The sequence below is a fragment of the Nerophis ophidion genome, linkage group LG16 (assembly GCF_033978795.1).
Source record: "Nerophis ophidion isolate RoL-2023_Sa linkage group LG16, RoL_Noph_v1.0, whole genome shotgun sequence".
NCBI lineage: Eukaryota > Metazoa > Chordata > Actinopteri > Syngnathiformes > Syngnathidae > Nerophis > Nerophis ophidion.
In genome coordinates this window covers 19134190-19161769 of record NC_084626.1, presented here as the reverse complement: position 1 = coordinate 19161769, position 27580 = coordinate 19134190, and the positions used below count along the sequence as shown (strand labels likewise).

General features: G+C 41.3%; 3 protein-coding genes across 5 annotated transcripts in view; 1 reads left to right on the top strand and 2 right to left on the bottom strand.

Moving 5' to 3' along the window:
* Window positions 1-27580, top strand: part of LOC133535094 (calcium/calmodulin-dependent protein kinase type 1D-like) — a 510841-nt gene that overhangs the window by 424678 nt on the left and 58583 nt on the right. The gene's annotated exons all lie outside the window — the stretch shown is intronic.
* zbtb40 (zinc finger and BTB domain containing 40) lies at window positions 622-27580 on the bottom strand. Of its 3 annotated transcripts, none has more exons than XM_061874574.1 (12): window positions 27288-27580; window positions 26766-26926; window positions 15415-15845; window positions 15158-15315; window positions 10962-11052; window positions 10583-10894; window positions 9566-9772; window positions 8975-9139; window positions 5752-5966; window positions 5516-5672; window positions 5141-5364; window positions 622-3738 (listed from the first exon to the last, which is right to left on the bottom strand). In XM_061874574.1, exons 2-12 carry the CDS (start codon window positions 26915-26917, stop codon window positions 3559-3561), a joined length of 2292 nt encoding a protein of 763 aa, XP_061730558.1. In that variant the 5' UTR covers window positions 26918-26926; window positions 27288-27580; the 3' UTR covers window positions 622-3558. The 3 variants fall into 3 exon arrangements, with proteins under 3 accessions (XP_061730558.1, XP_061730557.1, XP_061730559.1); XM_061874573.1 differs by having other exon boundaries at window positions 10962-11175; window positions 27288-27579; XM_061874575.1 differs by lacking the exon at window positions 27288-27580 and having other exon boundaries at window positions 10962-11175; window positions 15415-15787; window positions 26766-26900.
* On the bottom strand, window positions 20127-24094 carry LOC133535075 (uncharacterized). The gene has a single exon (XM_061874513.1). It carries the CDS (start codon window positions 23479-23481, stop codon window positions 20272-20274), a length of 3210 nt encoding a protein of 1069 aa, XP_061730497.1. The 5' UTR covers window positions 23482-24094; the 3' UTR covers window positions 20127-20271.

The following is a 27580-nucleotide window of genomic DNA, read 5'->3' as shown; positions in this document are numbered from 1 at the left end:
GCATTTTAATAGGTGCGTGTGTGTAATTCCACTTGTTCTTATGAGTACATAAGTGTCGTTTGATCTTTTTGCCTTCTTACCCTATTCCGCCTACTTTTTACACACTATTATTGATCTTTTAGCGTCTTTTTAAATCCATGATTGTGTTCAAAGAAGTTCTTCTGTCCACTTCTGCTGGACTAGATGCTGTAGACGATTAGTACATTTGAATGAAAGTGTTAAGTTTTTCATCTACCAAGCAGAATCTTTCACTCCAAGATGCTGTCATGAGGTGTTTTTTTTTTACTTAGCAGCTTTCATTTTATCAGCAGGATGAATAAACCGTGATGAACATTTAACACAATGAATAGTCGCCATGTTGGCTACCTAGCCAAAGGGGAGGAGCTAACGTGAGAGAATTGCAGCCGAGGAGCAACACACCCTGATGGAAAGCATTGAAGGCAGGAAAAAGGTAAATATTGACATCTTCATTTACAGTAATAGTACAACAACAGTAGTAGCACTTTGTCAACATTCATAACTGTAGCACTATACTACACTACTCCCTCTATGTGCTCTTTCAGAGTCATAGAGTGACTAATCACAGTTACTAATGAGAAACAAACCAACCAACACATGTCATAATAGAAATCAAATACTTTATTGACTGAAACATTCTGTATCATTTTGTACGATCATTTGAATTGCAGTATTTTATGGAAAGTACTGTATCTACTTAAAAGGGAACTGCACTTGTTTGGAATTTTGCCTATCGAGAAGCATAATGAGGAACATGGTAGATGTATTTTTTTTAATGCTTCCTAATTTGTGAATAAAAGTATGCTTACAACAGAGCCAATCCTCTATTCCGCCCATTAAAACCAATTAAAGAAAAATGCAAAAAGCACCAACAATACATCATTTACATTTTGTCACTTGAATATTGATCCCCTAGCTGTGTTGGCCCTGTGATGAGGACGCGACTTGTCCAGGGATGCAGCTGAGATAGGCTCCAGCGATTCCCCCCGCAGGCGAACTATTTATAGAGGTGCCGTGGTCACTCCTGTGTAGTGTTTGTGCCTATGTAGACTTCATTGACTGGTGAGCTGCTTCCTTTGGCAAGTTGGTACTTTGACAGCAAATTTAGACCTGGATATGGCAAGAACGACTTGAAAAAAACGCTTGGTTCCACCTGTTTTTTGAGTTAGCCTATATCAAAATGGGAATAAAATATGATTATCTCATTTAGCATCCTAATGACAGCCGACCCTGTACAGTAAGTGATGTTTTATTAATGTATTTGTGTTGGCTGTCAAAGTCTGCAGTGAGTAGTGATCAGTGATGTTGGAAGAAAAGTGAACATTCTGATTTGTTTTTTTTAATTCATGCATATGCTTAAAATTATGAAAAGAAGTACATTTTGTAAATGTGCCTGTTGCTACATTACATATATACTTACATCATGTATATAAAAGCTTAATGGAGGTGTTTGGGAGTTATTTTAAGGGATTTACAGGCAGAATACAGTGGCTCGCATCGGCTGCATTGTAAGCAGACTTGTTCGTATTTATTTACTCTTTATAATGCATAAAAAAAGAAAAACATGTTCTTGTCTCACAAAAGGATTTCGAATGATAGGCACAAATCCACAAAAAGTGCACTTCCCCTTTAAAAGAAAGAATCACAATTCCCAAATTAATTGATACATTTATTAGTTAAAAGAATATTTTTCTGTAAAGCTTAAAATCTACACTTATCACATCTTTTATTGTAATCCTATTGTTTGTTTTAGGAATGTAAATATCAGAAAAACTATTTGTGTATTTGGACTTGAGAATACAAGAACACAAAATACTGTTAATTCACATGCCTAATTATTATTGGTAGACTAATTACTAACTTCAAAAGACTGGAGAGCAAACTGGATGTACATAAAAGCCCGTTTACACTGCACACCAAATCAGATTTTGTTTGCCCTCAAGTGAAACGCATTGCTCCAGAGTGCTTCTAATCTGCTCTTTTCGCAGCAGATTCAGGCCACGACAGGAGTAGAAGTATCTAAGCCTCATGTTAAAACCCATTCGTATACTCTAGCCTTTAAATAGACCCTTTTTTAGACCAGTTGATCTGTTTTCTCTCTTTTCTGCTCTGCCCCCCTCTCCTGCATTGAGAGGTTATCAGCTGACCGCAGATCAGCCTCCACAAAGGATTCGGGGGCTGTTCCAAGTCGGAACCTCACATCTGCGGTCCCTTCCAAGGTTTCTCATTATTCCCATTGGGTTGAGTTTTTTTCTTGTCCTGAAGTGGTAGCTGAGAAGAGGTCATTGTGGTTTGTGCAGCCCTTTGAGAAATTAGTGATTAAGGGCTATGCAAGTAAAATTTGAGTGACTGACTTTTAGGCAGTCCGAATCTGATCTTTTCAAATGAGACACTTTTTCGTTAGTTTTGAGCAATCTACTCATTTGTGTGCGCAGAAAAAGACGCAGCTTGCCAGTGGAAATCAGGTAGGTCTAGCTACGGCCGCGCAGAACTACTCTTAAGTCTCATAAGCTTCAAGTCTAAAAGTCGTGCCCAAACGAAGTAGAGTCAACTTAAAGACGTGCCCACAAGGGTGACGACAATGGAAGTGCAGCTGGAAAAAGCGATACATTCAACAACCAACCATGCGTTACATTAGCCACCTTGGATCAAACTAAGTGTGCACTCTCACCTTATCAGCACCACTGTTTGCACGTCTTTAAAACGCTGTTCACTTTTGTCGTAGTCAAGCTTGAGGGCGCGACTTAAGAGTACAGTCTGCAGCCGCAGCGACAGCCTTCTCACGGAAGTGGATACTTCATCACAACATCCAGTTTCGGTGAGCAAAGTATTTTTTGATGCCAAATAAATAGCGATAGTTAAAGGAATTGATGCTGTCACGTATTTGCTTACATTTTACGTACATTGCGTTAGTTGTTTGAGTTGAAAAATAAAGCTCACAAAGATCCACACTGATGTCCGTGTTATCTCTACTTTAACAGCAATTAAAAGATTAGACCCCTCCCAAATATATCAGTTTGGACATCCATTCATACATTATATTGCTTTTATTTATTTTCACGAGGAAAAAAACAATTATTTGAAGGAAGAGAAGTAGACAGTAGTAGCGACTTCCTTGTTGATTTAGGGAATCTGGTCAACGTCCTTTGTTTTCACTTTATCCAACTGCGCTTGCAAGTGACGTTGAGGCCACATTGGGGCCTGTGCCAGTTTACAGTCTGATAAAGATCACATTTTACTTGCAGTGTAAACACAACTGCAAAAATCATCCGTATGCTACCGCTTGTCCCTCTGGAGGGTGTAGAGGGTGCTGGAGCCTAACTAGCCCAGCTGCATTCGGGCTGAAGGCAGGGTACATCCTCAGACAGACATCATTCACACATTTAGTGTTGCCAATCACATTATTTTTTTTAAATCTACTTTGGCCTGCAGTGTAAACGTAGTCTTAGTTTTCTTGCTTTGAAGAATATTTGCCGAGAGGGAAAATCCATAAATATAATTAATGTTGCAAGGAATTTCCTGACAAAAGGCTGCTATGAACTACGATGTTTCGGGTGCTTTGTCTTCACAGATGAAGGTGACAGAATTGTTCAGGAGGTCAAACATGTTGACCTCCACCACCTCTGCTGGGTTGTCTACAGCCACAAACACCTGTTGGGTGACAGCTAGTTGAGGGTGCTCAGCAGAACCATCACCTGCTGCTTGCTCTTCAGATGTTGCCTGATTGGGAGAAAAGAATAGAAAACGTTTTAGCCTCAAGTTTCTTAACTGTGATTAAAAATACACCTAAGGGTTTAGAATGTATGGCTATATAAAATATAGACATACATATATACACACACATGTATATCATTTTAAAAACTAAATATAAATATACACAAACACATATACATACATACATATATATGTGTATATATATATATATATATATATATTTAAAAACTAAATATAAATATACACACAAACATATATTATGTATTTTATACATTATAATATATAAAATACATATATATATATATATTTATATACATATGTATATGTACATATTTATACATACATATACAGTCAAGAAAATAAGTATTTGAACACCCTGCTATTTTGCAAGTTCTCCCACTTAAAAATCAAGGAGGGGTCTGAAATGTTCACGGTAGGTGCATGTCCACTGTATGAGAGATAACCTTAAAAGAAAAATCCAGAAATCACAATCTATGATTTTTTTAAATATTTATTCGTGTGATAAAGCTGAAAATAAGTATTTGAACACCTGTCCATCAGTTAGAATTCTGACCCTCAAAGACCTGTTAGTCCGCTTGTGGGACAGGACGACTGTACTGTATTAAGGAGAGGATGACTGCAGCCATGTATTGTGAGATTTTGGCCAAAAACCTCCTTCCCTCAGTCAGATCATTGAGGATGAGTCGTGACTGGATCTTCCAACATGACAATGACCCAAAGCACACAGCCAGGAAAACCAAGAAGTGGCTTCGTAAGAACCATATCAAGGTTCTGGAGTGGCCTAGCCAGTCTCCAGACCTAAATCCAATTGAAAATCTTTGGAGGGAGCTGAAAGTCTGTGTTACTCAGCGACAGTCCAGAAACCTGACTGATCTAGAGAAGATCTGTTTGGAAGAGTGGGCCAAAATCCCTCCTGCAGTCTGCAAACTTGGTGAAGAACTACAGGAAACATTTGACCTCTGTAATTGCAAACAAAGGCTACTCTACCAAATATTAATGTTGGTGTTCAAATACTTATTTTTAGCTGTATCACACGAATAAATTGTTTAAAAAAATCAAAGATTGTAATTTCTGGGTTTTTCTTTTTGAGTTATCTCTCATACAGTGGATATGCACCTACCGTGAAAATTTCAGACCCCTCCATGATTTCTAAGTGGGAGAACTTGCAAAATAGCAGGGTGTTCAAATACTTATTTTATTGACTGTACATGTATGTCTATGTATATATATATATTTGTTTTGATATAGACAAATAATTAAAACGTGTATGGATAAAATTGTACAAAATCATATAAAATATTTATACAATTGATAATACATATATTTATATTTGTGTACAGTATGTATGTCTATATAACAGAGTGGTAATATGAGTGAGTAGTATTACCTTGTGTGTTGTAGCAGTTTGCTCCTCACTTTCTTCCTGTGCCTCCATGTGGGAAGACAGGTGCTCCTGCAGCTGCAAGTGGGAGGAGCTAACAAGGTCGCACAGTGGACAGATCCATTGATTGACACCTTTGGTGTGCTGGGAGTTGATATGTTCCTGCAACTCATCATGCCCGCCAAACACTATTTGACAATGCGGGCAGTGTATGGAAGATGCTGCAAGACCTGGACAGACACACACACATATGTATATGAAGGAATTAGGCCTTGGTGTGTATTTGAAGTGTTCTTCTTACAGTGTGCACTGAAAGAAATGTTGCAAGTAGTACTGATGAATAAGTATATATTGTAATACTACTGTAGAGAAAGAGCACACCTTCATGTTCACTTTGTGTGTGTTTGGCCAAGCTGGCGGAACTGGGGAAGAATCGGAAACAGGTCTCACACTGGACCAAAGTCTTCAGCTGTCGCGTTTGGCTGGTATATATGTCAGGGTGATTGGTTCTGTTGTGGTACCACAGTCCAGACAGTTGCTATGGCAACAAAAAAGGTTGACAAATGACTGTGCATGGGTGATAATCCAATAATACACCAGAACGCTTAAGAACATACCTGATAAGACTTGTTGCACAGGTTGCAAGTGAAAGGTTTGATTCCCGTGTGTAGAGTCTTGTGTTTTTCCAGTAGGACGGTGCTGGTGAACACCTTATTGCAGGTGGAACACTTGTGGAAATCTTTAACATGGAATTCCGCTACGTGCTTCTGGTGCTCCTCTAAAGTCTGGAAGCTGAGGCAGCACTTTAGACAGTCCAGAGGATGCTGCATGTCTGACAGGGAGGTAGCAGCACAGCAAGTTATTTTATATACACACTACTTTGTATTTTTATATAATATATATATATATATATATATATGCATATATATATATATATATATAAAAATACAATATATATATATATGCAAACCCCGTTTCCATATGAGTTGGGAAATTGCGTTAGATGTAATCATTTTCAACCCATATTCAGTTGAATATGCTACAAAGACAACATATTTGATAAACATTTTTTTTTTTGCAAATAATCATTAACTTTAGAATTTGATGCCAGCAACACGTGACAAAGAAGTTGGGAAAGGTGGCAATAAATACTGATAAAGTTGAGGAATGCTCATCAAACCCTTATTTGGAACATCCCACAGGTGTGCAGGCTAATTGGGAACAGGTGGATGTCATGATTGGGTATAAAAGCAGCTTCCACGAAATGCTAAGTAATTCACAAACAACGATGGGGCGAAGGTCACCAATTTGTAAGCAAATTGTCGAACAGCTTTAGAACAACATTTCTCAACGAGCTATTGCAAGGAATTTAGGGATTTACCATCTACGGTCCGTAAAATCATCAAAAGGTTCAGAGAAGCGATGCTATTACGGGCCTTTGATCCCTCAGGCTGTACTGCACCAAAAACCGACAGTGTGTAAAGGATATCACCACATGGGCTCAGGAACACTTCATAAAACCACTGTCAGTACCTCTAGTTGGTCGCTACATCTGTAAGTGCAAGTTCAAACTCTACTATGCAAAGCGAAAGCCATTTATCAACAACACCAAAGAACACCACCGACAGTGTGTAAAGGATATCACCACATGGGCTCAGGAACACTTCATAAAACCACTGTCAGTACCTCTAGTTGGTCGCTACATCTGTAAGTGCAAGTTCAAACTCTACTATGCAAAGCGAAAGCCATTTATCAACAACACCAAGGAACACCGCCGGCTTCGCTGGGCGTGGTGTCGTCCGGAACAAAGAGGAAAATAACCATCCGGATTGTTATAGGAGCAAAGTTCAAAAGCCAGGATCTGTGATGGTATGGAGGTGTATTAGTGCCCAAGGCATGGGTAACTTACACATCTGTGAAGGCACCATTAATGCTGAAAGGTGCATACAGGTTTTGGAGCAACATATGTTGTCATCCAAGCAACGTTATCATTAACATCCCTGCTTATTTCAGCCAAAAAATGCCAAGCCAAGTGTTACAACAGCGTGGCTTCATAGTAAAAGAGTGCGGGTACTTTCCTGGCTCACCTGCAGTCCAGACATGTCTCCCATCGAAAGTGTGTGGCGCATTATGAAGCGTAAAATACGACAGCGGAGACCCCGGACTGTTGAACGACTAAAGCTCTACATAAAACAAGAACGTTTATTGAGTGTTGTTAAAAGAAAAGGTGATGTAACACAGTGGTGAACATGCCCTTTCCCAACTACTTTGGCACGTGTTGCAGCCATGAAATTCTAAGTTAATTATTATTTGCAAAAAAAAATAAAGTTTATGAGTTTGAACATCAAATATCTTGTCTTTGTAGTGCATTCAACTGAATATGGGTTGAAAAGGATTTGGAAATCATTGTATTCCGTTTATATTTACATCTAACACAATTACCCAACTCATATGGAAACGGGGTTGTATATACATACATATGTGTATATATATATATATATATATATATATATATATATATATACACACACACATATATATGTGTATATATATATACACATATATACCGTATTTCCTTGAATTGCCGCCGGGTATATAGTATACCCCTGCCTTAAATTACTGCCGGGTCAAACTCGCTTTGCAAAATAATTAGCGCATGCTTAGTATTACCACCGGGTCAAACTCGTGACATCACGAGTGACACTTCCCCTGTCATCATTTTCAAAATGGAGGAGGCCGATTTCAATACCGGTAATTTGAAATTGCATAAAGGGAAGAAGATTAAGTGCTATTCAGTAGGATTTAAGGTCCTAGCTATTGAATACCTGTATGCTAAAAATAACAGTAAGCAACTATTTTTCTTGATATACCGTAGCTGCGTGTGTCAAATATGAGTCATTAAATGACTCCCGCCTCCTGGTGGTAGAGGGCGCTAGTGATCCTTCTTGCGACTGCTCGGCTGCAGAAGAAATGACAACGAGTGACGTGATATGGCCTTTTAGGATGTAACACCACTACTTTTATGCTGGCTATGTAAACAACCCGGCTGAAATAAAGGATGTTCCAGTCCTAAATACCCAGTGTATTATTTATACAATAACACTTCATGGTGGCAGCGGTGGGATAAAGAGATCACCCACGGAGCAGAACGGGAGGGGGAGTTTTCCTAAGCTAATTCTGTCGTTGCCCGCACATGAGGAGCTGAGCTTACTGATAGCAGTTTTCTAAACTGGACTTTCAATCAAAGCAGGAGGTAATAAAGGAAGACCTCCATGAGTGACAGAGAGACTTTTAAAACTGAAGAAAGATAAGGAAGACTTCTATAAACAAGTTATCAATGCTTTTGATCAGAAGGAGCTAGCATTGACTTCATTTATAAGTAAAAGTAAGACCTTAATAACGTTTGTTTAATTAAATGTGCTTTTCATGATGGTATCCTTACATCACACTCAAATTTTTACTGCATGCCTTTGGTAAGTGCCGCAGTGAGAAGAGGTTTTAAAATAATTAGCACATGCTTACCTTTACCGCATGCCTTTGGTAAGCGCCGGAGTGAGAAGAGGTTTTAAATTAGGAAGGAAATACGGTATATATATATGAATATATACACACACACACATATATATATATATATATACACCTTAGGTCAGTAAAAAACAAAGGTTTTATCATCCCTACAAGCCTGTTTCGCAGGTATCATAAAATCCCCTGACCAGCAGGGAAACCTGCAAAACAGGCTTGTTTTTTCCTGACCCAACGTATATTCCGCTCTAACCCGGTATTGAGCACTGTATAACGCACGCACGCACACACAATTGATATGAGTGAGATGGTTCTTACTATGAAAAGTCTGCAGGTGTGCAGTCAATCCACTGGCCTGAATGTAACCTTTACCGCATTCCCGACACACGTATGGGCGATCGCCAGTGTGTGTTCGCACATGTCGCGACAGCTCAATGGACTGGGCAAAGACGGCCTTGCAATACTGACACACGTACATCTTGCCTAAAACAACATTAAAATAATAATCATTATTGCAATACTCACACACGTACATCTTGCCTAAAATAACAATAATATTAATATAATAATCATTATAGCAATACTGACACACGTACATCTTGCCTAAAATAACAATATTAATATAATAATCATTATAGCAATACTGACACACATACAACAATCATAATAATTTGTATTTAATATTACGGAAATAAAAATAATTATTGTGATCAAAAATACATTAATATCTTCCATAAACCAATCAGCAATACCAGCTTAACTTGTCTTTCTTGTCACTTGACCTCTGCATTGACAGGAGTGAACAACAAATCTGGGACACCCTTGAAGTTACGCACTGCCACATTAATGTAATTACATGAATTATACATAACAATATCGATGTAAAATAGGCGTGGGACCGTGTCTCACCCTCGGAGTGTTTTTTCTTGGTGTGGTACGACAGTGCCGCCGTCACGCTGAAACTCATGTCGCAGTGTTTACAGCGGTATGGTTTCTCTCCCGTGTGCAGCCGCATGTGATTTTTCAGTGACGAGGTAGCGGAAAACCTGGCACCGCATGTCTTGCAAGCAAACGGCTTCTCGTCAAAGTGCTCTGTCCTCCTGTGGTAAATCATACCTGAAAAATATCAAAATAGGGAAGATCAAAGTTTGATTGGGTGCTTGATGTGGCTCTTGTTTATGCTCTATATTTTCATTTGCAATGCCGACCTTGCAAAGATGCAGCATTTATATGTTAGAGATGTTGACGTGCAACGATATTCTCTTATCGTCTCTCATTTACCACCAAAAAAAATAGCACTATAGATCGCTCTCAACAGTTCACAATCGCTCTTGACTTGTGGGAGTCAGTGTGCTGGAACATAAAGGAAATATTAAACCGGAGGAACACTTTTAAACTGTAAAACAAACAGAGAAAGACTACAACTTGCGGATGACTGAGCAGACAGCGGACAATAGTGTTTCTTTCTGTAATTATAATGATTTATTAATATCATTAGTTATAATTAATTAAAAGAGTACAGAAATTTAACAATGAGCTTTGAGTATATGCTTTTACTGCCATCTAGGATCTACTCTTAAATCTGTGTAGTATAAAATGAGTAAAATGTTGACAGTATTTATTTTACAATTTTTGTTGTAATCATGTGCATTTTGAGGTTAAGGTTACAAAGAACACTTAAAACGTAGATAAAAATTTCATAAAATCAAAGGTTCATTCAATGTTATTAAAAAATGCTATTTAATGCTATTAAAGAAATTATCCTCAAAACAAACTTTTGCTAAAACCTTCTAAAAAAAGCTGCAGCAAATTCTGGCATTTTAGCCCGCAACACTTGCAAAAATGCCATTAAAATCCTATAAGGCCTGACTATAAAACATAACATGTTCAATATGATTATCAGCATTATTCCACATTCCCGCTCACCTGATGGGTGCGCAAAAGTCCGTTCACAGAGGTCACAGCTTGTCTTCTTCTTCTTGGCTCCGTCACTGTTGGGGTGAGCGTCAGTTAGGTGGCGCTGTAGAGCACGCTGGTTGGCCATCTTGTCGGGACAATGTGGGCACTGCAGCTGGGCGTCCCCAGACTTGGTGCATCGCTTCTTGTGGGCCAGCAGTCGACACCTGTAGGCAAAAGTCTTCTTGCACCAGTGACAGCAGTACGACTTGGAAGATAGACTGGACGCGTCTTCATCTTCCTCGTCAGCAGACTTCATGTCACTTGTGCTGTCCTCCTTAGCTGTGAAGACATCATCGCTTCAATAACTGTTGCACGTTTCAATCGCATGGGACTTCTCCTGTTTTACCTTCAATCTGGTGTCCGTCTGGCCCTTGAGCGATTTTGTCTGTGTCCTGCAGCTGAGAGAGCAGCTTTACAGGGAAGGAGGACGGAGCTTTCTGCTGGACACAGAGCAGCAGCCTTAGGAGAGCGTGCTCGCCGATGAGTCCCTTCTCCACGTCACTCATCAACTTCTTCACCGATGATTTAGCATCCGAAAGGTCACATGACTCTTTCACAAGCTGACAAGAGAGTAACATTCCAAAATGTGCATCTTTTGTGTTTGTTCATGTATGTATAGATGTGTACATACATTGCATATACATACAAACCAAGTTTCCACATGAGTTGGGAAATTGTGTTGGATGTAAATATAAATGGAATACAATGATTTGCAAATCATTTTCAACCCATATTCAATTGAATGCACTACAAAGACAAGATATTTGATGTTCAAACTCATAGACTATTTTTTTTGCAAATAATAATTAACTTAGAATTTCATGACTGCAACACGTGCCAAAGTAGTTGGGAAAGGACATGTTCACCACTGTGTTACATCACCTTTTCTTTTAACAACACTCAAACGTTTTGGAACTGAGGAAACTAATTGTTGAAGCTTTGAAAGTGGAATTTTTTCCCATTCTTGTTTTATGTAGAGCTTCTGTCGTTCAACAGTCCGGCGTCTCTGCTGTCCTATTTTACGCTTCATAATGCGCCACACATTTTCGACGGGAGACAGGTCTGGACTGCAGGCGGGCCAGGAAAGTACCCGCATTCTTTTTTTTACAAAGCCACGCTGTTGTAACACGTGATGAATGTGGCTTGGCATTGTTTTGCTGAAATAAGCAAGGGCGTCCATGAAAAAGACGGCGCTTAGATGGCAGCCAATGTTGTTCCAAAACCTGTATGTACCTTTCAGCATTCATGGTGCCTTCACAGATGTGTAAGTTACCCATGCCTTGGGCACTAATGCACCCCTATACCATCACAGATGCTGGCTTTTGAACTTTGAGTCGATAACAATCTGGATGGTTCGCTTACCCTTTGGTCCGGATGACACAATGTCGAATATTTCCAAAAACAATTTGAAATGTGGACTCGTCAGACCACAGAACACTTTTCCACTTTGCATCAGTCCATTTTAGATGATCTCGGGCCCAGAGAAGCCGGCGGCGTTTCTGGATGTTGTTGATAAATGGCTTTCGATTTGTGTAGTAGAGCTTTAATTTGCACTTACAGATGTAGCGACGAAATGCATTTAGTGACAGTGGTTTTCTGAAGTGTTCCTGAGTCCATGTGGTGATATCCTTTAAAGATTGATGTCGGTTTTTGATACAGTGCCGTCTGAGGGATTGAAGGTCACGGTCTTTCAATGTTAGTTTCCGGCCATGCCGCATACGTGGAGGGATTTCTCCAGATTCTCTGAACCTTTTGATGGTATTATGGACCGTAGATGTTGAAATCCCTAAATTTCTTGCAATTGCACTTTGAGAAATGTTGTTCTTAAACTGTTTGACTATTTGTGGACAAAGGTGTGCACCTCGCCCCATCCTTTATTGTGAAATACTAAGCATTTTTCGGGAAGCTGTTTTTATACCCAATCATGGCACCCAACTGTTCCCAATTAGCCTGCACACCTGTGTTATGTTCCAAATAAGTGTTTGATGAGAATTCCTCAACTTTATCAGTATTTATTGCCACCTTTCCTAACTTCTTTGTCACGTGTTGCTGGCATCAAATTCTAAAGCTAATGATTATTTGCAAAAAAAAAAAAAGTTTATTAGTTTGAACATCAAATATGTTGTCTTTGTAACATATTCAACTGAATACAAGTTGAAAAGGATTTGCAAATCATTGTACTCTGTTTATATTTACATCTACCACAATTTCCCAACTCATATGGAAATGGCGTTTGTACATGTTAACAGCTCACAACTGTCATTTTTTTCATATTTATAATTGTGTTTACTAGAAGTGCATGCAACAGTACAGGTAACCCGCACTACGATCTGTACCTGGTTTTAGGTCCAGGGTTTTGCTTCTTTTTGGTACATTTTGAGGGGGTAAAGAAAACAACTTATTTTCCCCTCAAATGTATGTTATATCAAAGGAGTTGAATATTTCCAGACACATAAACAAAAAGCCTGATTAAAAATATTTAGATATAATTCATACATAATATACAATATATTCTGACTAAATAATAAGTGTTTATTCTCCCGGTCTGGACCCATACAATCGTCACAAATATATTTTTTGACAGCCTGCTAGTTCTCAATGCCGTGTTTCAACTTCTATGCTGGTACTAGTCATATTTATTTTGTTCGTCTTGGCTGCACTTCCAGCTGTGAAAAGGGGGAAGAGGTACAGTGCTTATTGGGCATTAATTACGTCGTGACGAGCCTCACTTTCACAACGATGAAAACACACAAACATTTTCACAAAAACACATGCACACATATAAAAACACACATTCACAGACACACACAGGATTAATGATAAATAAAAGTGGATTATTCCGTGCAGGATAATACCAAGCGTTGTTGCTTTCTCGCTGATTACCAGTGTGGTAACTTGTAACAAACATTTCCACCATGTTTGATCAAAGTAAAAAAGCTAACAGCTGATCACCATGATCAAACTCATTTTAATCGTGATCATCGATTATGATCATATAATCACCCAGCCCTACCACAGAGCGGATGAAAATATTCTTTGGTGTACTCAGAAATTTCAATCAGCTAAAAGTCAAACATGGATAAGTGTGGAGAGAGTGTTTTGCATTTCCCTCATTATGCCTTGTAATGGATTTAAATGGGTGTAATTTTGATTTTGTTATGGGTCATTTTTTTTCTATAATATCCACAAAGTTCAGTGAGCAAGTTGTTTTATGTGTGACCAAGTGTTGACTTTTTGTGCTGGTTGATGGTTGAATTTTTTTCTCCTGCACCATGACTAGGAAAGGTTGTGTGGATTGGGTCATATAAATAATGCTGTGCTTGTGGTGTCAAGAAAGTACAGGTCATAGTCTCTAACCTGAGTTTCTCACATTGTCCAAAAGATGGTGACAGTTTGCCACCTGTCAGAAGCCTGGATATTTAAATTTAATATGAAAACACCCCAAACGGCCAGGTTGCTAATTGAAATTGAACTCATGCTGTCGTATCACGGGCCAAATTGAAGATGCTATAAATAGTTTGTCCGTGTTAACGCGCTTAATAACAATGTCACTAATACTTACTGGTAGTTAATATTTCAATCACAAAAATCAAATGGAGTATTGTTGGTACTTTTTGGATATTTTTGTTATTAGGTTTTATGGGCGGAATTCAGGACCTCCCATTACCTCCCTTGTTACCGGACATTTATATACCGTATTTTTCGGACTATAAGTCACAATTTTATTTATAGTTTGGCCGGGGGTGCGACTTGTACTCAGGAGCAACTTATGTCTGAAATCATTAACACATTACAGTAAAATATCAAATAATATTATTTAGCTCATTCACGTAAGAGACTAGACGTATAAGATTTCATCGGATTTAGCAATTAGGAGTGACAGATTGTTTGTTAAACGCATACCATGTTCTATATGTTATAGTTATTTGTATGACTCTTACCATAATATGTTGCGTTAACATATCAGGCACCTTCTCAGTTGGTTATTTATGCGTCATATTACGTACACTTATTCAGCCTGTTCACTATTCTTTATTTATTTTAAATTGCCTTTCAAATGTCTATTCTTGGTGTTGGGTTTTATCAAATAAATTTCCCTCAAAAATGCGACTTCTACTCCAGTGCGACTTATATATATATATTTTCCTTCTTTATTATGCATTTTTGGCAGGTGCGACTTATACTCCGGAGTGACTTATGCTCTGAAAAATATGGTACATATATTTCCGTGTTACAATGCATTTTAAAAAAATACATCCGTTTTTATGTCTTTCATAACGATAGTGAACGATTGGGCAAAATTCTAAAGAAGTGAAGTTCCCCTTTATGTGATTGGCGTTCGATTGAAATCAAGCTTCTGTTTTGCATAACTTAAAAAGCTTATTTCGATTACTCCTGTTTAGAAGAGGGAGATAAGCGGAATAGACTTTGATTTTCTTTGCATCGTAGTCCAGTTCAAGTAGAGCACACATGCAAACCGCTTCAGCTTTTAATCTCATCCTCCGCAAGTACTGCGTGTACCGTAGTATTACTGTGTTTTACCTGTCTCTCCCCTTCATCCAGACAGCTGTGAGCTGCTTGACTTAGCAGCTGGACAACATCTGGCATGTTAGCGAGGAGCTCCATCAACTGCAAACAAGCAGGCGGGGACTTGGTGGACTCTTCGTCTGCACTTGCAGGTGCAACACTTTCTTCAGACGCTAAGTACACATATTTAAAAAATATATATTTTCAATTCAATTACAATCTGACTGTTTTGGCTGTTTCGCATTGCTTTGAATATTTTTTCAGAAACTCACCAGAGGGTTTTGAAAGCTCCTGGCAGACTTTTTTACATGGGGGCTCCTCTCCACTGTCATTTTTCTCCGTTGATTTCATCGCACCATCAACTGACACATCCGAACACGGTGGAGCTGTAGCGTCAGGATTTGGACTCTTTGAACTCTCACTTTCGAGTTTGTTGGTTGAGGGCAAGGTTGTGATGTGTGTGGATGTCAGAGAAGTGGAGGAGGGAGACGGCTGGTGGTTGATGATGTTGGTGAGGACGTTTTTAAAGCTCACAGCCACGTCAAACATCTGCAGGCTGTCTGCGGCTGCGATGATCCGGCTCACGTTGTGCTTGCCGAGAGGCAGCTTGCCCGTGTAGACCATGTCCAGCAGGCAGTCAAACTCCTGCGAGGAGACCAACGCTGTGTCAATGGAGACTGTGTCAGAACTCTGCAGCAGTGACCTGAAGGGATTTAAAATGTCTTTCAATTTGGATTTATGGCCACCATAACAGCAGACTGAGAAATAAATCAAACACAGCACCAATATGATTCAGTTTAGGAGACTGTTGAGACTACAGGTGTTCACAAAGACAACCACTGTAGATACAACTGGAAATATGTGATGAATTACATTGTATTGTATTCATGTTCGAAATAAACTGAAACTGAACTGAACTGAATTTTGACTTTGTCTGCAATACCTTAAAAAATGAGCATATTTCAAATTATTTATCATAGAAAAGAATACAAGATCTTCATCCTTTACACATATCGCACATTGTATTTCTTCCGTAAGTGAGAGGGACAAGTGGTAGACAATGGGTGGATGAATGGGTTGTAGAACTCCAAGGCAGCAGGTGCAAAGCATGACTTCCTGTACTCATATTTATCAGCAAAGTTGCGTGTGATAAATGAAAATAACAATATAAATTTGGGCAACAATAGAGATTTGATATCCATATCGTGACAATGGATGTTGATGACAAATTTTAGCTGTGATCCGCAAATTTGTTGGTAACAAGCTCAACACAATCCTCGCTAGCTAGCGTGAAGTTGTTTCAAAGTCACTCATCCTCTTCTATATTCTGGCAAATAAAGTAATTATAATTATCACTGGAGGACAAGAGGATGAGGAACAGTAAAACATGCTACACTGCACACCATATGGAGGATACAATAGCCGTGTTAATCGCTAAGCTAGAGTACCGTATTTTTAGGAGTATAAATTGCTCCGGAGTATAAGTCGCACCTGCCGAAAATGCATAATAAAGAAGGGAAAAAAACATATATGAGTCGCATTTTAAAAATACGGTATATTGTCTTGGGGTGGGCGGATCGAGAAAAATATCGACAGTAATGATACCAGGTATGGTATCACTATATGGTTGATACTGCAGTGATGAAATCAGTGTTTTTTTTATAATTACAAAATCGTTTTTTTACGGTCTATGTTATTTTTAACAAAGTCAGCAAATAAGTCCCTGGACACAGGATGGCTTTAAGAGAAAAAACTAAGGATTTAAAGGGGCTGTTTGCAACATTTATACAGATACCTTGAGGGCGCTAACTTTCCAATGTATTTGAAGCATTATATCCCGCCCTCTTACGGCTTCTAAAACCATACTTGCCAAACCTCCCGGATTTTCCGGCAGACTCCCGAAATTCAGCGCCTCTCCTGAAAACCTACCATGACAAATTTTCTCCTGAAAATCTCCCGAAATTCAGACGGAGCTGGAGGCCACGCCCCCTCAAGCTCCATGAGAACAGACTCAGCAATGTTGTGACCCTCTTAAACAGGACAATACTGCCATCTACTGTACATAGAATAAAATAGAATGTACTTCATTGATCCCTGGGGGATATTCAGCACCACAGTTCGCTCACAATAAACAACGATAATAATAAATAACATCATATATATAATATATACAATGTATAATATATGAGTGATATAAATATAATTCTACATATATTTTACATTTAAGTGCAGTCAATGAACATATGCATTAGAGAGTCTGTTCTGAAGCCCACAGTAAAGAGACGTAACTTCATCACGTCGCCTGGTTATTGACTCCAACCCAATATATTACACCGTCGACGAGCAAAATGAAGAAATACGCTTGCAAGTTCCAAAACGAATGGAAACAATAATTTCAGTTTATCCAGGAGAGTTCGAAGGGGAAGGGGTATGTTGCCTGTAAATTTTGTAGAACAGACTTCTCCATTGAACACGGTGAACGGATATACTCAGTCATGAACGGTCAGCGAAGCACAAAGCGTCCGCAGCGCAGCATCGTTCACAACCCAGTATTATGGGCCACCTCGCAAAATGGAGACCCGATGGTGTAACTTATGCTGAGACAAAGATGGCTATGCTGATAGCTGGAAGCAACATCCCGTTCTCATTTGCGGATGTCTACAACAAATCCGTAAAGGTTATGTTCCCGGATTCAGAGATCGCTCGCCAATACGCAAATGGCAGAACAAAGGTTACTCAAATAGTGAAAGGTAAGTGTTGTTTTTTTTTTTTAGTAACCAGCAAGCACAGTACAGTTAGTAGAACTGTGTTTTTAATTACTTTGTATTTGATTGGTGCCGTCTGAAATTCAACAATTTATTTTATTTATATATACAATTAAATATATATATATATAGCTAGAAATCACTGAAAGTCAAGTATTTCATACATATACATATATACAGTATATATATATATATATATATATATATATATATATACACGAAATATATATGAAATACTCGCGTTGGTGAATTATACTACTCCCCTTTTAACCACGCCCCCCGCCCCAAACACGCCTCCGCCCCACGCTCCCACCTCCCGAAATCGGAGGTCTCAAGGTTGGCAAGTATGTCTAAAATGCAACGACATCACTAAGTACGTACGGAACAAATGCACGCGCATTAGCTTTGGGTGTTAGCTAATGATAGTGATTTGGATAGCGAGTGTTGGCTGTCATGACTCTAAATAGTTTGTTGTTTCTCTTGAAATGTTTATGTGTGTGTTCACGCACTACCTATGCCGACGTCTTGATGGGACAAGGTGAGTGACAGCCGTAGACAAAAACATTTTTTTTCGGGCAACATCTTTTTTTTTTATTATTACGTAAACTTAGTAATTGTGAAAATGGAGACAGTTTCAAAACAAATGTGTGCTGTTACACCACTAATGAGAGAGAGAGAGAGAGAGAGAGAGAGAGAGAGAGAGAGAGAGAGAGACATAAGCTAGCCAGTGGTGTTCTTTTCTTTTATATTTTTTACTTTGAAAAATGTAACTTTGAGCAAGTGGCAAACAGCCTCTTTCATCCATACATCCATTTTCTACCGCTTGTCCCTTTCGGGGTTGCGGGGAGTGCTGGAGATTATCTCAGCTGCATTCGGGCGGTAGGCAGGGTCCACCTTGGACAAGTCATTGCCGATAATAATGTTTAGTTTTTTTGCACAAAATATTGTATGTGGAAAAAGACAACAAATAGTTTAAATGTTGAATGCAAATAGTTACACCCTCATCCTGTGTTTTGTCTCATAATATTTAATCAAAATTCAATGATCTTGAACATTTGAAGCATCAGTATCCGCATTGGTACAACCGATGCTGCCCCAATAAATATTTGGCATTGCTTGTATTATGACATGTGATTTCTTCCCAGAGGTGAAAACCAATGGTAGTCAACCAAGCGTAGATGGTTGTTGTACAGCAAGCAGCGCACACACTGAGTACACAAGGGGCCCTGTATATTCCAGCAAAAAGCAGATATAAGAAAAAAAAAAATCCAAGTATGCAATAGAAAATACTATACTGTATCAGAAAATAGATTAGTCGAGTGCTAAAGGATTATTCGTCAGTGGAGTTTCCAAACATGTCGAACTACTTTGTGCTCCAGACATCATTCTACACGACAAAACATGGAGGTTTACAACTTCTTTGAGTGTGGCTGGGGTCAAGGAAATTGGTATGAAGACTCTCCCAGTTAAATCATGCATCGTTTTTCCTTGGGTAAAGTTGCATTTCATGATTTAACTTTGTGTCTACTGCCATGTTTGCCTGGCCTTGATGTTGCATGCGCCGTTTATGAGTATACGTGTTTTTTCCGTCTTTATCAAAATATAACTATAAATGTCAACATTGTATAAGTGCTGAAAACTTAATTTATGATTGTTGCCTTTGGTAAAAGCTTAATTATTTCCTTGCTCACATTTGATTTATTTTATTTAGACTTGCTGAGTTGGTGCTCTGCAGACCACTTGTAGCAAAAATGTGTTTAAAGAAATGCAAAAATTATCTAAATAATACTTAAACGGGACACACTTAACTTTAAAAATAAATCCAACAATCCTCTAACAGAGTGGTCATTGAAAACATGTGCTTTTTTTCGGCTCTTCTCTCTTGGACTGTAGTGCGTGGTACTTTTGTCGTTGTCTTTTATAAAATTGTTTATAACATTTTCGAGATTTAAACGGTTTGTACAGCCAAAGACAAAGCAAGAATCTGACATTTTTCTTCAAGAAAGGCTTACTTTTAGTGCCCAATGACACCAGACGCTGGCTTGACCACCGCACGTATTCAAAGAGCCGGACCTGACGTCCTTTTAAATGTAAGCATTTGGAATGATACCCAAGTTTATAGGATCATAATGTAATTTCTCCAAACAACAGAAGAATATATGCATATTACATTTTAACAGAAGTGTAGATTGATTCATTTTACAACAGAAATTAACTTTTTAAATACACCAATGGTGCAACTGGACACATCCTCAGTGATGTAACCTAGGATCACAGGGGGTTTCGGGTCTTTCAACAATCAGACCCCCTCCCCTAGGCGACCCAGCCAGGGTTGATCAGGCCCCAGCCTGTGTCCAGGTAGCGCTACTGCCCTACATGCCACGCCTCTCCCCTCCTGATCCACAGCCACCTTGATGCCACTTCTGCTGCATCTGTGACTAACTTCATGGCCCTTTGCTGGCTGGCCCCTGTGATGCCAAGCATTCTGTAGGCCCTGCAGAGAGATTTGCCCACAAACCCTCGACACCCCACTTCAACCGGCCGGCACATCGCTCGCCACCCATTGCTCCGACACTCCTCCACAAGCTGAGAGTACTTTGCACTCTTCCTCTCATTGGCCTCCTCCATACGGTCCTCCCAAGGCACTGTGAGCTCCAAGAGGATTACCTGCTTGGAGGCCACTGAGGTGAGCACAATATCTGGCCTTAGTGTTGTTTTAGCAACCACGTCAGGGAACTTCAACTGCTTTCCCAGATCAACTGACAGCTCCCAGTCGCGTGCTGTTGCCAACAGGCCAGACGAGGTGTTCCGGGCAGCCGGTGTTGACTTCTCCCCAGCTCTGATGAAAGCAGTACTCTTCACTGGGCGGAGGCTCTTGCTGTGACTGACTCCCCTGCAGATGGCATCAGCTATGGCCTTCAGGACCTGGTCATGTCGCCAGCGGTACCGCCCTTCACCCAGGGCTTTTGGACAACAGCTTAGGATGTGCTCCAAGGTTCCTCTCCTCTGGCAGAGGGGGCACCCTGGTGTCTCCACCTTTCCCCAGGTGAAGAGGTTGGATGGACTTGGCAGCACATCGTAGACCGCCTGGATCAAGAACTTTATTCGATGGGGTTCGGCTTTCCAGAGCTCGGTCCATGTGACCTTACGCTCTGATACTTGTTCCCATCTCGTCCAGGCGCCCTGTTGCCGCATTCCCGCCATCTGGCAGGCTCGCCTTTCCTCAACTCCTGCTCGCACTTCCTCGAGGATCAGTGACCTCTTCTCTTTCCCCTGCGCCTTGTCATAGCGAGGTGTTCTTCTGCTACCTAAGCCAGATCTCCCCTGCGCCACTGTTCCCACCAAAACCTTTTGCCGTAGCCTTGCCTCTGCAACATCCACAGCCTCGACAGCTCTCCACTTCCGCCCCGTCCTGACTTCAATCCCAGCCTGTGCAACCTTTGGGTCACTGGACTCCCGATACTGTAGGAGCTCCCTGGACCGTGTCACCATGAACTCCTCGCTCAGGCTGCTGATGGGGAGCTTCAGTTTGTTGTTATGCCCGTATAGAGCAATGCTGCTCAGGCTTCGCGGCAGTCCTAGCCACCTGCGCAGGAACCTACTGACCCTCATCTCAAAGCCTTCCACCGTTGAAATGGGGACTTCGTACACCATGAGGGGCCAGAGGATCCGAGGGAGAATCCCGTGCTGGTAAATCCAGGCCTTGAACTTGCCAGGAAGGCCAGACTTATCCACCACGGTCAGCCAGGTCTCCAGGTCTTGGTTGGTCGATCTTGTGGAGGCTGCGTCTCTCAGGCTGCAATTAAACACCTTTCCCAAGCTCTTCACAGGTTCCTCGGTGAGTGATGGTATTTTGGTGGTGCCAAGTGAGAAGCAGAATTTGCCAGTAACCTTTCCTTTCTTTAGCACTAGGACCCTCGACTTGGCCGGCTTGAAGTTCATGCGAGCCCAGGAAATCACCTCCTGAAGGCCATTCAAGATCCACCTGCAACCTGGGACGGATGTAGTGGTCACTGTCAGGTCGTCCATGAAGGCTCGGATGGGTGGCTGCCGGACTCCAGACCTGGAGAGGGGACCTCTGCACTGAACTTCCGCAGACTTCACCAGCATGTTCATGGCGAGCGCAAAGAGGATGACTGAGATCGTACAGCCAGTGATGATCCCCTTTTCAAGCCTGTGCCAGTCGGAGGTTGTTTTTCCGGAGGAGACTCTTAGATGGAAGTTGGCATAGTAGTCCAGAATGAGGTCTCTGAACTTCTTTGGAATGTGATGCCGATTCAGTGCCTCTTCGACCAGCTTGTGGGGTATGGATCCATAGGCATTTTCGAGGTCCAGCCACAGAACAGCCAGGTCCCCCTTATTCTCCCTGGCTTCCCTGATGAGCTGAGTGACCACGCCTGTGTGCTCCAGACATCCAGATACCTCTGGGATCCCTCCTTTCTGGACCGATGTATCAATGTAGGAGTTCTTCAGGAGGTAGTCTGTCAGTCGCCTGGCCATGAGGCTGAAGAAGATCTTCCCTTCAACACTCAGCAACGAGATGGTTCGGAACTGATTGATGTTCTTAGACTTCTCCTCCTTTGGGATCCACACACCCTCTGCCTGTCTCCACTGGTCTGCTACCTTGCCCCTCCTCCAGATCACCTTCAAGATTCTCCAGAGTCTGTGGAGTAGTCTTGGACAGTTCTTATAGACCTTATAAGGTACTCCACTGGGCCCTGGAGCAGAGCTCGTCCTTGCCCTGCGGACCACCTCCTGGATTTCCTTCCAGCCGGGCTCTTTCCCATCGAAGTCAAGCGTTGGTGTTGGTGGATTGATCAAGGACCTGCAGGGGCCTAGGTCTTGTTCTCTGCATCCATCGCTGTAAATTTGCTTGAGGTGGTGGTCGACCTCAGCTTTGGAGCAGGCCAGTCTACCGCTTCGCTTCTGTCCTAGCAGCTGTTTTGTGACTCCAAAGGGATTCGCCAGAAAGGCAGCTCTCCTCCTGGACCTTTCCTTCCTCCTCCTCCTATGCCACTCCGCTCTCCTCAAGGTTATTAGCTTCTTGCGGATTATACAACGTAGTTCCGCAAGAGGCCCCCTATCCTCTTCACGTGCAACCTTGAACTGCTGTCTTAAACACTTCAGTTCCTGCCTGAGCTGATGGATTTTACTCGCTCTATTGTTCATGATGTAGGGGGGCTTCGCTGCCCGCTTCTCCTCAAGTCCAAACCTCTCTGCAGCGAGGCTGATGATGATCGTGGTCATCGTCTTGAGGCGTCGATCAGCGTCCCCTTTGGCTGTTGTTTCCAAGATGGTATCAGCATCTTCATCAAACTGGAGCCACTCTTTCTCCTTGCTAGCTTGGGGCCACTTTACCCGACGATGTTCTGATGTCCTGTGTGCTTCTGGTGGTTGCATCACCTGGAGGCTCCGGGCACTGTGGGGTGACTCCGGGCCTGGCTCCTCCTGCGTCTCACCAGGCGTAGTTCCTGTGCGCTGTGATTCTACCACCTTCTGCATACACTTCATCCTGGCCTGGTGGATCCGCAGGCCATGTCGGTTCTTGCATACCTTCCCACATATGCATTCCATAGTCGTCGTCGTGTTACCATTGCCATGTGTCGTCAACCTTTGATCCGTCCAGTGGGATTCTCTTCCGCCCCCCCTCTCGGGAATCCCTGGGGGTATATTTCCTGTAGGTCGATTCGTAGCTTGTTGTGGGTTCCTTCCTCTCAGAAGGTGCAGCTCGGGATGCTACCCCTCACTGCCCCGGTGCCGTCTTTCCGGGCTGTCCGCTGTCTCTCCAGCTGTCACCAATCTATACTTGGTGGTCAACCAGACTGTTCCTGGTAGTCACTGGTTGTCCCAGAAAAGCAACTTTTTAAATACACCAATGGTGCAACTGGACACATCCTCAGTGATGTAACCTAGGATCACAGGGGGTTTCGGGTCTTTCAACAATCAGACCCCCTCCCCTAGGCGACCCAGCCAGGGTTGATCAGGCCCCAGCCTGTGTCCAGGTAGCGCTACTGCCCTACATGCCACGCCTCTCCCCTCCTGATCCACAGCCACCTTGATGCCACTTCTGCTGCATCTGTGACTAACTTCATGGCCCTTTGCTGGCTGGCCCCTGTGATGCCAAGCATTCTGTAGGCCCTGCAGAGAGATTTGCCCACAAACCCTCGACACCCCACTTCAACCGGCCGGCACATCGCTCGCCACCCATTGCTCCGACACTCCTCCACAAGCTGAGAGTACTTTGCACTCTTCCTCTCATTGGCCTCCTCCATACGGTCCTCCCAAGGCACTGTGAGCTCCAAGAGGATTACCTGCTTGGAGGCCACTGAGGTGAGCACAATATCTGGCCTTAGTGTTGTTTTAGCAACCACGTCAGGGAACTTCAACTGCTTTCCCAGATCAACTGACAGCTCCCAGTCGCGTGCTGTTGCCAACAGGCCAGACGAGGTGTTCCGGGCAGCCGGTGTTGACTTCTCCCCAGCTCTGATGAAAGCAGTACTCTTCACTGGGCGGAGGCTCTTGCTGTGACTGACTCCCCTGCAGATGGCATCAGCTATGGCCTTCAGGACCTGGTCATGTCGCCAGCGGTACCGCCCTTCACCCAGGGCTTTTGGACAACAGCTTAGGATGTGCTCCAAGGTTCCTCTCCTCTGGCAGAGGGGGCACCCTGGTGTCTCCACCTTTCCCCAGGTGAAGAGGTTGGATGGACTTGGCAGCACATCGTAGACCGCCTGGATCAAGAACTTTATTCGATGGGGTTCGGCTTTCCAGAGCTCGGTCCATGTGACCTTACGCTCTGATACTTGTTCCCATCTCGTCCAGGCGCCCTGTTGCCGCATTCCCGCCATCTGGCAGGCTCGCCTTTCCTCAACTCCTGCTCGCACTTCCTCGAGGATCAGTGACCACCGCACGTATTCAAAGAGCCGGACCTGACGTCCTTTTAAATGTAAGCATTTGGAATGATACCCAAGTTTATAGGATCATAATGTAATTTCTCCAAACAACAGAAGAATATATGCATATTACATTTTAACAGAAGTGTAGATTGATTCATTTTACAACAGAAATTAACCACATATTAACAGTACATTAGCAATGAGATTAATGATAGTATTGATGACGTAATATGTTCTCACACGTCAACAGCTAAATTCGGTGCCATTGTAAGCCATTTTGGAATGCTTTTGTCACTAATATGACCCCAAGAGGGAAAAGCGGTAGAAGATGGATAGATGGATGCCAAAGAATATATTGTGACATACAGTCGCGATCAAAAGTTTACATAAACTTGTAAAGAACATAATGTCTTGGCTGTTTTGAGTTTCCAATAATTTCTACAACTCTTATTTTTTTGGGATACAGTGATTGGAGCATATACTTGTTGGTCACAAAAAACATTCATGAAGTTTGGTTCTTTTATGAATTTATTATGGGTCTACTGAAAATGTGACCAAATCTGCTGGGTCAAAAGTATACATACAGCAATGTTAATATTTGGTTACATGTCCCTTGGCAAGTTTCACTGCAATAAGGCGCTTTTGGTAGCCATCCACAAGCTTCAGGCAAGCTTCTGGTTGAATTTTTGACCACTCACCTTGACAAAATTGGTGCAGTTCAGCTAAATTAGTTGGTTTTCTGACATGGACTTGTTTCTTCAGCATTGTCCAAACGTTTAAGTCAGGACTTTAGAAAGGCAATTTTAAAACCTTAATTCTATCCTGATTTAGCCATTCCTTTACCACTTTTGACATGTGTTTGGGGTCATTGTGCTGTTGGAGCACCCAACTGCGCCCAAGACCCAATCTCCAGGCTAATGATTTTAGGTTGTCCTGAAGAATTTGAAGGTAATCCTCCTTTTTCATTGTCCCATTAACTTTCTGTAAAGCACCAGTTCCATTGGCAGCAAAACAGGCCCAGAGCATATTACTACCACCACCATGCTTGACTGTAGGGATGGTGTTTTTGGGATTAAAGGCCTCACCTTTTCTCCTCCAATCATATTGGTGGGTATTGTGGCCAAACAGCTCAATTTTTGTTTAATCTGACATCACATGGACAAAGATAAGACCTTCTGGAGGAAAGTTCTGTGGTCAGATGAAACAAAAATTGAGCTGTTGGACCACAATACCCAGCAATTGAGAGGAGACACAAACACGACACAGAACAAACCAAAAGTAGTGAAACAAAAATAAATATTATCAACAACAGTATCAATATTAGTTATAATTTCAGCATAGCAGTGATTAAAATTCCCTCATTGAAATTATCATTAGACATTTATAAAAATAAAAAAAAGAACAATAGTGTCACAGTGGCTTACACTTGCATCGCATCATCTCATAAACTTGACAACACACTGTGTCCAATATTTTCACAAAGATAAAAAAGTCAATAGTTAAAACAAATTTACATTATTGCAACCAGTTGATAAAACATTGTCCTTTACAATTATAAAAGCTTTTTTATTTTTTTTAATCTACTACTCTGCTAGCATGTCAGCAGACTGGGGTAGATCCTGCTGAAATCCTACGTATTGAATGAATACAGAATCCTTTTGAATCGGAAAAATATAGTTTTTGAATCGAGAATCGAATAAAAAAAAAACGATATATTATCGAATCGTGACCCCAAGAATCGATATTGAATCGAATCGTGGGACACCCAAAGATTCACAGCCCTACAAGACAGCCATGACATTATGTTCTTTACAAGTGTAAGTAAACTTTTGATCGCGACTGTATATTGTTGTCACAGGAGACTGCAATATATATTTTAGCCCACATCGCCCATCCCTAGTGTACTTTTATTATTAAATAAAGTACTGTGCAGTATATTTTCGGATGAAATCCCAACAGTACCTGAAGAGCATACTGGAAGCCGCCAGCAGCAGTTTATGTGCACGGTGAGGGTTGCCTCCTACAAGGATAGTGCAGTCACAAAAGTGGTCTTCCGTCCTCAGAGCCCACAGCTGCTGCATCAGCTGGCTGCTGTAGTTGGGAAGCTCAATCATGTTGTTTGCCTGGAAATCAAAGTGTACTGTTTTTAATTGACAGACAATATTCGCTTGAACTAATGTACGTTTCAGTCAGACAGTATTACATTGGACATGCTTAGTGCTACTAAAAGTTATAAACCAGTAAACCATGTAACCGTATATTTATGTGCCACATTGAGATGTGAAGTAAATTGACGTCTGGAAGACAAACAGCAGACATTTAATCATTTTTTCAGATGAGATACAAGCTAATCGCTAGCTTCAGCCAAGATGCTAACGTGGTAACAAATATTAGTTATTCGAGAAATTCGTGGTGGTATTAGTTTGAAAGTAATAGAAAAAAAAGTAGATACCACGCAATGCTTATTTTTTGATCATGTTTTACCTGAAATGATTCAAACAAGCCGTTTCTTTATTTAAAAAGCATTGCTGGACAAATCCTGGACGCACAATAAAGCTTCGCCGTTTTGAACATGGCGACAGTCGGTGCAGCACAAAATGGGGATATTTCCGCTCAATCATTTATATATTTCTTGGGCCGTCTTGTTAGTGCTATCTTCCTTTGGACATGTTTAAAGAATAAAAGCGTAACAAATATATTATATATCCATTGTAAGCGATTTATTTACCGGCGTAGTACTCTTTTCAAAAAGACGATTTAAATCGGATGTGTGCCAG